General features: G+C 44.9%; 1 protein-coding gene across 2 annotated transcripts in view; it reads left to right on the plus strand.

Annotated features, from left to right (window-relative positions):
• Positions 1–14,963, plus strand: part of B4GALT6 (beta-1,4-galactosyltransferase 6) — a 65,680-nt gene that overhangs the window by 33,477 nt on the left and 17,240 nt on the right. For both annotated transcript variants that reach the window (XM_079943532.1, XM_079943531.1), the window contains exon 4: positions 9,861–9,985. In XM_079943532.1, coding sequence (XP_079799658.1) covers positions 9,861–9,985 — 125 coding nt within the window. The remainder of the gene's footprint in view (positions 1–9,860; positions 9,986–14,963) is intronic.

Here is a 14,963-nt window from a genome sequence, read left to right on the forward strand (position 1 = left end):
TGACACAGGGGCTTTGAGAATGGGTCCGGGACTTCCATTCTCAACAGGCAGGCCTGGTGATTCTTAGCCACTCCACCAAAATTAATCAGCTGCTTTATTAGGAGACCATAGAGACAGGAAAAATGTGGAGACAGCAGAGAGAAGCTGAAGCCAGAACTGACTGGCTTTCAACTCTGACACTGCCAGTCATTCTAGGTGACAGTGGTGCCCAGGGTGTGAATGTGGAGCTGGGTGTTACATGCAGGATGTCCAGGGAGAGGAGGGCACCTCTCAGTGAATGTGGCTGCATATTGGAAGGTGGTTCGGCTGAAAGTCGTAAACTTCAAAGGAGGTAAATTTATGAAAGAAGGAAGTAATTAATTTTTGTGAGGTGTAGGTATAATCTGCAGAGTACCTTCTTATATGCCTTACCCCCAAGATTGTGGACCTCAGGAAGTAAGCACTGAGCACAGTTTGAAAGGAAGAATAGTGTTTCACTTAAGATGAGGAGTGGAGGTGCTATTCTAGAAAAGACATTGAGATGCAGTGTATGGAAGCTTCTTGGCAACTGAATGGTTTGAGAAAACACATTGGAAAAGGCCAGAGTGGTGTGTGATATACCATATTTTCTTGACAAACCGCATCATTAATTTTTTTTTTTTTTTTTTTTTTTTGCGGTACGCGGGCCTCTCACTGTTGTGGCCTCTCCCATTGCGGAGGACAGGCTCCGGATGCGCAGGCTCAGTGGCCGTGGCTCACGGGCCCAGCCGCTCAGCGGCATGCGGGATCCTCCCGGACCGGGGCACGAACCCGTGTCCCCTGCATCGGCAGGTGGACGGACTCTCAACCACTGCGCCACCAGGGAAGCCCCTGTGGGACATCTTTTGTACAAATGTCTTAAAGGCATATTTTAGCACCTGATGGAGCCAAGGTTTGGAAATGCAGGGAGGAAGGAAGCAGAGGGAGGTGAGACGGGATTGGCATGGCCAGCTCTGTCATTCCTGCTCATCTGTTCATGCACCCATTCGTTCATCCATTCATCCATTTATTCATTCACCCATCCTGTGTCGAGGCATTGCCCTTGATATTGGAGATGTGTGACTAAAAAACCACTCTGTTTAGAATACTAGGATTTGGTCACTTCAAGAATAATTGAGTAAGAAGTTGTTTGTGTAGGTAGACGTTATACAATTGCAGAAGTTGAGAAGCCAAAGGAAAGCATTGGACGTGGGCAGTTTATTAGAAAAAATAATATCCTAAACCGTGTCATGTGATATGTTGTAATCTACACAACCATAAACTTTTGATTGGGGCCTGTGCTGTTCCAGACGGATCCCAGGCCACTCAGGTCCCACTTCCCAAAGCAGGAGGCATCGTTGCACGTCTTGCCAATTCATGCTGAATTGGCATTAGAGTGAATGTGCCGTGTAGCCAGTGGTACAACCAAGTTATTCCCTCCCACACAACACAGAAGAGGTTGGCACCTAGGCTTTGTTGCGCAGCCTGAGAGGCAGCTCACCACTGACTGTCTTCTTCCACTTTCCTTCTCGGTAAGTGGCAGCCTCTCGTCTCTTAGGCGTCCAGTTTTCCTGCTCTTGCCTTTCTAACCCTGGTCCCACCTTCCAAAGGGTGAAAATCATTATTTACATTGTTTATATTTGTGTGCTGAATGATTGCACTGCTGGGTAAATAGATTTCAGCCAATAGATATGTTTTTCGACCTTTTAATTTCTAACTGGGGAGAGAGAGCGTGTGTCCCCACTGGAAAACCTCAGGTGCAGCACAGAGTGGAGGTGGGGATCTGTCCCTGGAGCTCACTGGGTCCTTCCTCTTCAGTTGCCCTTGAAATCTCAGCAGGTGAAGTAAAGGGGGCGGGTCTGGCTGATTGCTTACTTCTTTGAAAGTAAAGCGGGATGCCTTCTCTCTCGGCTTTAGAGCACTGGAATGCTTCCTTTTTTTTTTTCTTCTTTTTTAAATTTTTATTTTATATTGGAGTATAGTCGATTTACAATGTTGTGTTAGTTTCAGGTGTACAGCAAAGTGATTCAGTTATAAATATACATATATCCATTATTTTTCAGATTCTTTTCCCATGTATGTTATTATAGAATATTGAGCAGAGTTCCCTGTGCTATACAGTGGGTCCTTGTTGATTTCCTATTTTATATATAGTAGTGTGTAAATGTTAATCCCAAACTTCTCATTTATCCTTTCCCCCACCTTTCCCCTTTGGTAACCATAAGTTTGTTTTCTAAGACTGTGTATCTGTTTCTGTTTTGTAAATAAGTTCATTTGTATCTTTTTCTTTTTTTGTTTAGATTTCACATATAAGTGATATCATATGATAGTTGTCTTTCTCTGTCTGACTTATTTCACTTAGTATGATAATCTCTAGGTCCATCCATGTTGCTGCAAATGGCATTATTTCATTCTTTTTTATGGCTGAGTAGTATTCCATTGTGTATAAATACCACATCTTCTTTATCCATTCCTCTATCAATGGGCAATAAGATTGTTTCCATGTCTTGGCTGTTGTAAATAGTACTGCAATAAACATTGGGGTGCCTAAGTATCTTTTCTCTGGATACATGCCCAGGAGTGGGATTGCTGGATCATATGATAGCTCTATGTTTAGTTTTTTAAGGAACCTCCATACTGTCCTCCATAATGGTTGTTTACATTCCCACCAACAGTGTGGGAAGGTGAAACAATTTCTTGAGTGAAACCTGGAGGGGACACCTGGTAGGTAAAGGAGATGAGAGTAGCCTTAGTGGGTGCAGTAGGGAGGAAGGACTTGAGGTCCTGACCACAGGCTCTCGAGAGGTTCTTTCCACTGAGGGTAGTTTGGAAACCGTGTCACCACTAGCTCAAGGACTACCTCAAGGACTTGAGGTCCTGACCACAGGCTCTCGAGAGGTTCTTTCCACTGAGGGTAGTTTGGAAACTGTGTCACCACTAGCTCATTTTCTCCGTGCCTCTTCCTGGCCACTCTCTATAATATGCCCCTTTCCCTTCACTTTCTATGCACAGGAAATAAGTATTCTAATACCATGTGTTGACTAGCTGGAGCTGGTATATTAAATTAAGAATTTGCAGATTATGACCTGTTTGAATAAAGGGGCATGAGCCCGCCACACGTGGTTAGCAGGTAGCTCCCTCAGCATCTGAGCTCCTGCTTTGGGGAAGTGGAACCCACAGGGTTGTTTTGATGGAAGGTACAGTTTCAATACACCCACACCAAGGAAGTAGAGTCATAAGCTTTCTTACTTAAGGATCCTGGGAGCTGCGGAGGAGGGTGCAAAGAGCTGGTGGGAAGGACAGTCTTCCGTCCCAGGAGATGAGAGCAGGGTACCAAGCACCTGTTTCTTATAAGGTGGTTGGGGCAGAGGTCACAAAGTTCTCTTGGCCTTAATTCTAAGCGGTTGTTTTTTGTTTGTTTGTTTGTTTGTTTGTGGTACGCGGGCCCCTCCCACCGCGGAGCACAGGCTCCGGACGCGCAGGCTCAGCAGCCATGGCCCATGGGCCCAGCCACTCTGCGGCACATGGGATCCTCCCGGACCGGGGCACGAACCTGCACCCTCCGCATCGGCAGGCGGACCCCCAACCACTGCGCCACCAGGGAAGCCCCTAAGTGGTTGTTTTAAAAGGTGCCTCTGGAAAAGCAAAGTGGGAACTTACGGCAGGAATCCTAAACTCAAGCCCTTATCTAGATGTCCAGACACTGGATGTGAGCAGGGTTATCGCACTGTGAAATGCCTAGGCAGCAACTCAGAAAAACAAAAGTTGTTTTTCTCATCACAGTTGATCCCGTGATGCCTCACCGTTAATCTTTAGGGAAGATCATAGGCACTCTCTGGACGGTGGAGATAGTAAAAGCCCCTGGCAGGGTTTTGATCTCCCAGCACACGAACCATTTGAGCAAAGCAAAAATGCCATCAGCAATATCACTAGACAAATGACAATTTGAAATCCTGTCTGTAACCACTCTCCCCCCATTAGTTGGGGTCTAGCCAAGAAGATAAATCAAAGCCCTTGGATAAGGTTAAGATAGGTATTTGATTTAAAACTTAGGTGAGATTGTGGAATACTAGTACCACATCTCAGGCCATCTTTTGTAAATTTGTCTGAGTTTGTCCAGAATTATTAATATACACACAGCAGGTGGTGCCCCTTACAGCACATACACCTCCTTCCTGGGCCAGTGAGTAATCCAGAGCTAAACGGTTACCCAAGCTGTCTGTGCTGAAGAGTCACACTGCTGCTGCTGCGCTAAGGCTGGCCTTTGGTCTAACAGCCCAGAGTGCTCGGCCGGCTTGGCTCCCAGGGTGGGGTTTGCTGTAATGACGTGTTGTTTTATGCTCAGTGCAGGGTCACCTTGAGGCGCCTCAGTCCTGTTGAGGGTAGTAGCAGACCTACTCCCAGTGTACTGGGGGTGAATGTGGCAGGCTTTGACATGAGGGGGCAGAGAGCTGAATTGGGGGTGTCTGTTCAGTGATGTGAGTGTTCTCAGAGAGACTGAAGTGCCCTGGAGTGAGCAGACAGGACTCCGGGGTGCGGGGAGGTGGAGGGAAGGAGAAACGCGTGGAGAACCACGTGTGTGACGACACCGGGGCCCGGGACCCACAGTGGGCACAGGCTGCGGGATCAAGGAAGCCAGAGGAGTCAGGGTTCCCCCCCGGGTGGCAGAGCTGCAAGGCCCAAGATGGTGGGGGATTATACTCCTTGGGACCAGGTGTGGGTCCTGTTCCTCCATGTATGTGGTCAGGGCATCCATACCCATGTCAGAAAAAGGTAGGGTTAAGGGGCCACCACTAAAAGATTTTTAAGAAAGGTTGTTCCAGTAGTGACTTCTGCTATCCTACTTGCTATGCCTTGTAATTTACAGGGTGCCCTTCATTTCTGTTTGGAGGGGTTCGGGGAAGCAATGTAATTTGGGCTCCAGTGTCAATGAGAGCATCCCAGTGGATAATTAGAGAAGTGAACAGGTGATTGTCCCCAAGAGGAGGGACAAGCTCGGGGAACTGCAGGGTCCCTAGGACAGGGGCCTTGGTGGCTGTCACTCTCACAGATCAGGGTGTGGGATCCTGGGTTCTGCTGCTGGGGCGGGAACATTCTGAGAGGTGACAGCATCATCCCTTGGGATGGGACCACAGTCTCCTGAAGAGCCGGCAGCACCTGAACAAAGGCTTCTAATTTGCGTTCAGCTGTCCCGAGATTAAGTCATCAGGGACCCTGATCTCTGCAGCTGCCAGTATGGAGAGCTTGTTGCTCGTCTTGCGAGGGAGGCCGAGCTTCTTCCTTCTGTCTCTGTGGGCTCAGAGGCTTGGAGGGGTCTCTTTCTCTGTAAACTAAAGCTCGGAACCAGTTCCAAAGACCCCTAAGAGCCAATCAGTGCCCTTCTCCCTCTTCTTTTGAACGAATTTTTCTAAAAACCCTTGCATTTCTATCATGGTATAGTTAGGTGTCTCTGTTCCTCATTCACACTGGCCATCGTTGGATGTTTTGGTATGATGGATTGTAACAGGGAATGCCTGGGACAGAGGTCGCCTCTTCCCTAACTCCTCTGCTGCCACCTCCCATTCTAGGGGGTCCCAGTCAACTGCTGAGGATCAGGGTCCACCTCCACCTCCACCTGTGCAACATTAGCAGATGTATTGGGGCAAGCTCCAGGCCCCAAGAACGTAGTAACCTTCACGACTTGGCATGTAGATATGCCACTGTGCTCCATAACGCCCAAGCCATGGGGGTCTCACAGGCTTCTAGTAGTTTTTTAACATCCTCTGGGGACGTGGGAGGAGCCGGTACCAAGCGCTTGGGGCCCCACTTTTAGCAGCATGTGATGCGCTTGCCTTGCAGCGTTTTGCCTCCCGGGTGCCACGATGGCCCTGATAGCGCTGCCTCCTCAGGGGTTAGGCCGGCTCCCCAGGCTCAGCACCCGGTCCTGACACGACACAGTGGGCCCAGCAGCCGGCCTGCCCCTCCGGCTCCAGGGCCCTGGGGAGCTCTCCTTGGCTCCCAGTACATCATAGCCTGTCCCCCAGCCCTGTCCCTGCGTGGGGGAAAGAGGCAGAACCTGACAGTCCAGGTTAGCTCGCCTTGGCCCAGTGCCCAGACTTGGCATGTGTGATGGTCACCAATCACCTCCACACCTGACCCCGAGTGGGGTCTCCTTTGGAGGATAATGGGAGACAGAGCTGCTTCAGACTGGGGCCTGCTGGCTCGTCTCTGCAGCGGAGTCTGACCTTTTACAGCACCAACAGTTTAGGGTGGGGATTCTCAGCAGAGCCTGGCGGCACAACACACAACAGTGCAGCGCAGCGGCCCTGACTGCCGGCCAGCAGTGGATCCTCCCAGGGAGACTGAGCGGTCTGGAGGGGGAAGAGAGCCACCCGCAGCTCCAAGGCATCGGATGGGTGTACAGACTGCGCCCACGACCCCGTCCTCTTCTTCAACCGTATTCAGCAGCTGGAGCTGCTGTACTGAATTAAGAACATGAGGATTATGACCTGCCGTGTGAGGGGGCACCAGCCACCCTTACTGGTTGGCAGGTAGCTCCCTGGGCATCCAAGCTCCCACTTTGGGGAAGTGGAGCCCAGGGGGTCATTCTGATGCAAGGTGCAGTTTCAGTACACCCACACAAAGGAAGTAGAGTCTCAGGATTTAGTCACGGATCCCAGAGGGGGCCAGGGCACAGTGAGGCGGGGGAGTGCCGTCCTCTATCCCAGGTCACCAGCCAGCAGGAGATGGAGAGCAGGACGGCAAGCACCTAGGACTTAAAAGGTTGCCGGGGTAGAGGTCACTAATTTTTTGCGGGCTTAACTCTGAGTGTTTATTTTAAAAGGTTCCCCGGGAGAAGCAGAGCAGGCACTTAAATGGTGGGAATCCTAAACTCAAGTTCTTTCTTTTTTAATAAATTTATTTATTTATTTATTTTTGGCTGCATTGGGTCTTTGTTGCTGCGCGCAGGCTTTCTCTAGTTGTGGTGAGCAGGGGCTGCTCCTCACTGAGGTGCCTGAGCCTCTCACTGCGGCAGCCTCTCCTGCTGCGGAGCACGGGCTCTAGGTGCGCAGGCTTCAGTAGCTGTGGCTTGCGGGCTCTAGAGCGCAGGCTCAGTAGTTATGGCTCACAGGCTCTAGAGCGCAGGCTCAGTACTTGTGGCGCACAGACTTAGTTGCTCTGCAGCATGTGGGATCTTCCTGGACCAGGGCTCGAACCTGCATCCCCTGCATTGGCAGGCGGACTCCCAACCACTGCGCCACCAGGGAAGTCCCTAAACTCAAGTTCTTATCTAAATATCCAGACCCTGGGTGTGAGCAGGGGTATCACACTGTGAAACGCACAGGCAGCAACTCAGAAATAAGTGGTTGTTTTTTCAGAGAAACAAAAGTTGTTTTTCTCATCACACCCTGCTGCCCCCCCACCCCACCTCCACTAATTAGTGTTTATTTTCCTTTCTCTCTCTTTCTGATCACACACTTGCTGTTTTTAGCGGTGGCGCTGCCTGTCCTGGAGCCTGTCCCCCATCCCTTCATACCCACCCCCAATAGCGATGTTGCTATTACTCCTGGCATGACAGCCTCATGCCACTGGGTCATCTATGGCCTTCAGCCAGTAAGATATTAAGATTTCAGATCAAAGAGCAATAAGTACATAGAAAAGCTGCTAAGGGTCTCTGAGGAATGTGAATGGGGGGGGCAGATGGAGAGGGAGGTGAACTTCGGGTGCCTTGGGCATCAGGAATTGTAAGTGATGGACACCAGAGGCCCTGTCTACTGAGGAGAAAGATATAAGGCCTGTCTCTTAATTTGCTGGCACATGTGTGTTCAAGATGAAAATTAAATGCAAATGATACTGGAGAAAACTGCTGACAATAATGTTGGTTACAGCTGTTGAAGCTATAAAGCTGGAAAAAGGCAAAAAAATTGGTTTAAAAGTGCGTAAGGAATACCAACTTCAGTTCCTTATATGAACGGCTTATTATTTAGCCTAATTACTATCATTTTAGGAATTACGCATACCGTTAAATGCATCAGATTTCTTTGTGTGAATTTTGTCTTATTACAGTGCCAGAGTCTGTTTTGTCAGCTGAGTCATGGTCGTCTGTACTCACATTGACCGATGGATCTTACATTTGATCTATCCTTTCTGTGTAAGTTCCTAGGTTACTCTTTAGGTAAATCTGACCTTTCTAAGATTAGCTACTTTGCATATCTTGTCACACTAAAGGATGGGTATTTGGTTATAAAAGACAGCAAACATTGTCAGGAGAACAGGCAGACATTAGAAGATCGCAGATTTTTTCCTCGCTTACTCTGTGGAACCTAGGCGTTTACATTTTGAAATACTTCTCTCGAGTATGCCTAAGTGCTTCGTGGAAGCCACTGACGGATGTTCCTTCCTACTTAGGATGAAGAGTGGGGATGGGAAGACGAGTGGCTGTGAAACCTTATAGAATATAGAATAGCAGGAAGAGAGGAAAGGAAAGAGGCTCCGTCGAAGAGGAACTGAGTGCTTTACAGTCATCCCTCAGTATCTAAGGGGGATTGGTTCAAGGACCCCCAGGGTACCAAACTCTGAGGATGCTCAAATCCCTTTCAGTCAGCCCTCCATGTGTGGGCTCTGCATCCACAGATTTCAACCAACCTTGTGGATATGGAGGGCTGACTGTATGTGTGGAATCATGGCCACTGAGCTCAGAAGACTTGAAATGGGAAACCTCAATAGTTGTTGGTTTGTATTTCATGAGACAAGGAGGTGAAAGAACTTAGTTTTGTTAGTCCTTAGTTCTCTTAATTCTTAGTTGGTTTTTTTGTTTGTTTTTGTTTTTGCGGTACGCGGGCCTCTCACTGTTGTGGCCTCTCCCGTTGCGGAGCACAGGCTCCGGACATGCAGGCTCAGCGGCCATGGCTCACAGACCCAGCTGCTCCGCGGCATGTGGGATCTTCCCGGACCGGGGCACAAACCCGTGTCCCCTGCATTGGCAGGCGGACTCTCAACCACTGTGCCATCAGGGAAGCCCCCTTAGTTGGTTTTGATGGAGGTAATGGAAATGGTTTTCCATCCAAGAGTCATTCCTGTTTCCATGGTATATGTTAGAAAAACTGTTAGTAAAAACATTTCTAGGAATATCATATATTTGTTAATTTGGAGAGTGAGTGCTTAGTAGACCAGGAGCATCTTAGAAGTTTATAGTTTTTCCGTTTTGCATGTCAAGGGGATGCATGGTAGGTGCTCAAAATAAATTTGTTGAATTGTGTTTGTGAATTCTCTCTCTGAAGAAATGTCAGTAAAGTAGATGACAGTAATAGTAGCTAAATTTACTGAATGTGTACCTTTGTGCCCGGCATTGTTTCATCTAATGGATACAACCACAGCGGGAGGCAGGTATTACCATCTCTTTTTACAGATAAGGAAACTGAGGCACAGAGAAGTTAGATAATTTCCCCAGTACATAGAAGCTAAGATTGAGCTCCCCGTCAAACTTAACTGCTTAATTAACTCTTACGTACTGTGTGTTCATTGTCTCCTGTGTTGATTATGTTGAAATTAAAAACTAGTTTTTAAATACTTGAATAAATTGGAATGATAAGCTACATTGTAATGACATGCAAACATTTCCCAAAGAATATTATAATATTCACCATATTACTCAAAAGCAAAAAGTTTAAGTGCTTTGATTTTCTTTGGCTGATTTACCAAAGATAGTAGGATGACCATATAATTTATCATCCAAACCAAAACTGAAAGGTGATATTAACAATTATATGGTGATAACAGGAATAAATGGTACCGTCTCAGCAACTACATTATGCCATCACCCTACTGATTGTTGTTTGTCTGACTTCGTATTAAAACAATTCTTCACATTTTTGACCTTTTAGGGGGATTCCTCAATGTCAATGTAAGTGAAGTCAGTTTTGATGAAATTCATCACCTCTTCTCCAAGGATTTAGATATTGAGCCAGGAGGTCACTGGAGGCCTAAAGACTGTAAACCCAGGTGGAAGGTGAGGTCCATTTTTTCATAAGTAGTGTGACTGTTACTATGCATTTGAGGAAAAGTGTGTTTGATTCAGAATATACAGTCAAATCCCTTTGTCTTGATAAATTTAAGACATCAAAATGTTTGTGTTTAATGTGTAAGTATTCACAGTCCAAATGTGAGTTAATCGTGTTACCTGTGAAGCTGAATGGCACCTGTGCGTATACAGATACATGCTCCTGTGTTCAGTCTCTTGGAGATCCTGGTGATAAGTACCTTGCTTGAGATTGGCTTGGAAAACAGATGATTTTTCCTGTTCTGTTTGGAAGAGAGGCTGTGATTTCTTTGCTTCCTGCTGCTGTCCCTAGTGGTTACTGACACCTACAGGCATAGCCCCACCAAGGCCTGGAAACAGTGGTTTCCAGTTGGGCCCAGCATTGGGGTTCCTGAGTCCCAGCATTCTAAAGACGCTGCTCGGCGGTCACTGCAGGACACAAAAAGAAGAACTTCGGGCTCTTCTTTGCCTCTGTTTCAGAAGACAGAGCACAGGCTTTTCATCTTTTTGATATATCAGAATCCTACTTTTAATGTTTTGTTTGAAAAACTATAAGGAAGTGGGCCTGCCCCTGCTGCTTAAAAAAAATTGAAAACCATGGTTTAAATCAGAGTTGTTCTCAGTACTGTGAAATTGGTTAATAAGCACGTGTTCATGTAATGTTATGTTTGAATAGGAAACAGCATTTATGTAATTCAAGTGAAAACTACATATGATTAAATCAGATACTACATCCTGAAGGATTGTGCTTTAGCCTGAATTGGAAACAGTTTCCAGTTCCTGTTTTAAATATCAGTATTTTGCTAAAATGTTTTGTCTTTTGGTACCAAAAGAAGTCACTCCTGGGAAGGAGAATTGTATGCTGTTAAGCTTATGATAAAAGCCCTCTGACTTAAATGGCCTTGAACTCTTTGTGTTTGGGGGTGTTGGGGATGTGTATTATTTACGTCTGCATCCCTAACGTAGAGCTTACCCTCTCTTGTATAAAGGGGAAGCACTAAACCCAGTTTTGTTGAGTTGAGTTTATGAGACAGATGCATGTCTTGTTACAAATTATTAACTAAATGTTTGTTTTTTTTTCCCTCAAACAAGTTGTAAAGCTGCTGAAATGGATTCCAGTACAGATTTTGGCAACACATTCTATATTACAGTTGTTTTATACTATTTCCCAGATCAGATTCGGATAATAAATGAATTTTTTCCTATTTCATGATTGAGTTTCCTCACATTTGTATATAAAATATGGCCCAATTTACATAATGTTACTTTAAAAAATGTCCTGGGCAAAATAAATTCTTTTTCTTACTTGGGTGATGAGTATGTACGTTGAATGCTAACAGAAGAAAAAGCATACTCAATCACAAAGGCTGTGGGGTAGAATGGAGGTTGGTTCTCAGAGGTATATTAATACACGTGATGTATACCTCTCACGTGTGCACTGTGTGGTATAGCAGTAGGGTAAGTTGGGATCAGGAAAATTAAGTCTTCTTGTCCTTTCTTCAGTGGTCTACATCAGATGTTGGATTTTAAATTTTAGCATTTGTTTTCACCTCATTTTCTAGAGGAGAGGTATATCACACATAAGTAGTTTCTACTTACAGATTTTAGTAGACTGTAAACTCCAGTGAATCGGTAGGTAACAGTTTTGAAAGTGAAGTTTCAGGAGCCAGCTAATTCAGGGATCTAAAAATTGGCTTATTTTATTTGGGAACTATATGCTACCGTTGCTCTTATTTCAGTTATGCACAAACCCTTCTCAGAATATAGTCTCTAGTTCTGAGCTACGCAGCTCAAGGTATGAGAGGGAATTGGAGATCGTTCAGAGGTGACCTATACCTGCTATACTTAATCAAACTGAGTTGAGAGAGAAGGAAACAAGAAGTAACTAGATTTATGTGAAACATCTGCTATCAACTTGATTGTTAATATTTGAGGATCTTTTTCTTTTTAAAAAAATACCAACTAAGTTCATCAAAGACCAATCAAGTGGAATTAATCTTCTAAAATTAGTGATTTCACCAATTCCTAGGTATTTTGAACATCGCAGGTCGCAGTGGAAGATTGAGCACAGGTCGGGTGCCTTGTAGAGGCAAGATTATTTCTAAAAGGGAGGTTGGCAGAGGAGCAAAGTGATGCTTTTCAGGTCATTAAAGTGAAGTGTTTACCTGTGATGTTGCCTGTGTTCCATTCAGGGTTCAGGTGGAGGCCTGAACCACTTTGGTCTAAAACCTAAGCCTTTAAAGAATCAGGCAACTGCTTGATGGGGTTATCTGCTCGGAGGCCTGGAGTTGTGTTTCTAGTCCAAGGTTCCTCAAAGATGGGTCTTAGCCACGTGTTTCAGAGCTACCTGGGGTGTTTGGTAAAAAAGAAGATTCTTGAACTCAGTCCTCAGACATCCTGATTCTGTTGGTGGAAAGGGACGTGAACCTGCAATTTTTATCGCGTGCCTCCTGTTTAAGAAGCTCCTGTAGGCACTGGAAGTGAGGGGGAGGGGAGGAGGGACCTGAAACACTGCAGGAGAATGAAGGCTTGGCAGCTTCTACTCTGTTCTGTCTTAGTCAGTGGCAGACAGCTAGTGCACCCTGAAAGGTAGGCAAGTCAGCAGCCATGTCATTTGGGGACATCGTAGCGGTCGTGTGCTTGAAGTTTGAAACTAGGGCAAAATCTTGGTGGGGAAAATTTATGTAGTCAGCATTTTTCTTGCTAATCTCTTCATGGTGAGTGTAGGAGAAGATGAGCAAGGATGAAAAATAGGTGCATACATTCCGTAAGATTAGTGGTTTTAAAGTGGGAGCAAAGTGCGTGTGGATAATTTTGCTTGACCAAGAGGTGGCGAGGAGAGATTCATGAAGATGACTCTTGTTTTTCCGAAGGTAATGACCAGATGTTTAGTTCTATCTCCAGTGGAGATGCTTCAACAGGAGAGTGGCTCCAACAGCAGATTAGGGCACATGTGAGAAAGAATGTCCTGAAACAAAGGCTATTAAACCTTGAGATAAATTACCACAGAATACCGAGATCTTCTCTTCCTAGACAATAAATTGTAAACTGTTGACAGTGAAATTCCACAGCCAAAGGAAGGGACGTGCCAAATGAATTTTTAGATGCTATTTAGCTTTGTTTTAGTAAAAAATTTACTTTAGGCATATTCAAAACCTTTGATAACTGTCTCATTAATATGTGGACATGCATTTGTTGTAAAAACGACAGTTTAGCTTCTTTGAACTTGCCATGACACTGGTCATTTTCTTTCTCTTATAATACTCTCAGTTTCCATATAATATTAAGGAAAAATCAACTCAATATTTTAAATGTTTTATTGAAGAAATTACTGTATTGGGGCCATGACAACCTTTGTTTATTCTTAGATGTTCAACTGATTACTCAGCCTCATTGTATTTAATATGGGCTGTCTTTAATATGGACTCTGCAGCTTTTTAATAGCGTCTTTCCTTAAATATCTATAATGCGTCTTAACTGCTTTTATAGCCCATTTACATCATAGGCAGCCAACTTGTGGCCAAATTCAAAACCAAGAAGAGTAAGCTCGACCCTAATTTTGCTAGAAGTTATCACACTGATATATTTCAGATAAGGTCAGTGGTAGGGATTTGTACTTGCCATCTAACTCCTGTTTCTCCTTTCACTTTCACAGCAGTTTCCTATCCTAAGAGTAAACTTAGGGGTTCCTGAACTGCTTTGGGAGTTGTATAGATTTGGGAATTCTGTGGAGATGCCAACAATGGATACTGAGGCCTGTCAGCAAGTCTCCTCAGTCAGAAGGGAGTGCTCAGCACCAACCGTGGCCATTGTGTGGGGTACAGGAGGGACTCTTTTTTTTTTTTTTTTTTTTTGCAGTACGTGGGCCTCTCACTGTTGTGGCCTCTCCCGTTGCGGAGTACAGGCTCCGGACGCGCAGGCTCAGCGGCCATGGCTCACAGGCCCAGCCGCTCCGCGACATGTGGGATCTTCCTGGACAGGGGCACGAACCCGTGTCCCCTGCATCGGCGGGCGGACCCCCAACCACCGCGCCACCAGGGAAGCCCAGGAGGGACTCTTAGATGTGGGTTCCGTATTGTTCTGTAGCCTCGTGGTCCTCAGGCTCATATGCCAAGAGCCACGTTATGGAGCAAACCAAAGAAGAATGGGACCCAGAGTGGGACTGGCCGAGGCACCAGAGCCCCTTTGGTTCCTATCACTTACCAAATGTGAATCAATGTAGACATGAAAGTATCAGCCTCAGAACAGCCATTGTCTCTTTCTCTTTTCCACTATCTCATCATCATTAAGGGAAAATTAGTGGTGGAGTTTTTAGTTTAGATGTCTTCAATTTTATGAAACCATGTGTTGTTCTCTTTTAAAATAAAACTATTTTAATAATTTAAAATTTTCTCTCATGTATGATCCTGGTAATGTAAAATACACAGGTAAATGTTACTATTTTCTATTGACTACATCTAATGTCATGTCCTGATTTTACAAGTAGGATCAGATCCTAAAGCTATGCATTGTCAATTATTTACATTTATTCATTCATCAGTAAAATTTATTTGGTATAGTTGAAATTTTAATAAGTCCCATGTTTAATGTTGTTACATAATTTTCTGTTTAACCAGTTTATTAGGCTGTATTTAAAAATCCAAAATATAGAATGACACATAGACATTATTATTAGACATATTTTGATTCTTATGTTCTTTGAAAATCTAATGATTTTGGAATTTATAATTTTTTGGGCATTTTTTAATTGGACTATAGTTGATTTACAGCATTATGTTAGTTTCAGGTATACAGCAAAGTGATTCATTCAGGTGTACAGCAAAGTGTATATATATATATATATATATATATATATTTCTTTTCAGATTCTTTTCCATTATAGGTTATGAAAAGATACTGAATATAGTGCCCTGCACTATACAGTAAATCCTTGTTGCTTGTCTATTTT

The sequence above is a fragment of the Stenella coeruleoalba genome, assembly GCF_951394435.1.
Source record: "Stenella coeruleoalba genome assembly, chromosome: 14".
NCBI classification, from domain to species: Eukaryota; Metazoa; Chordata; class Mammalia; order Artiodactyla; family Delphinidae; genus Stenella; species Stenella coeruleoalba.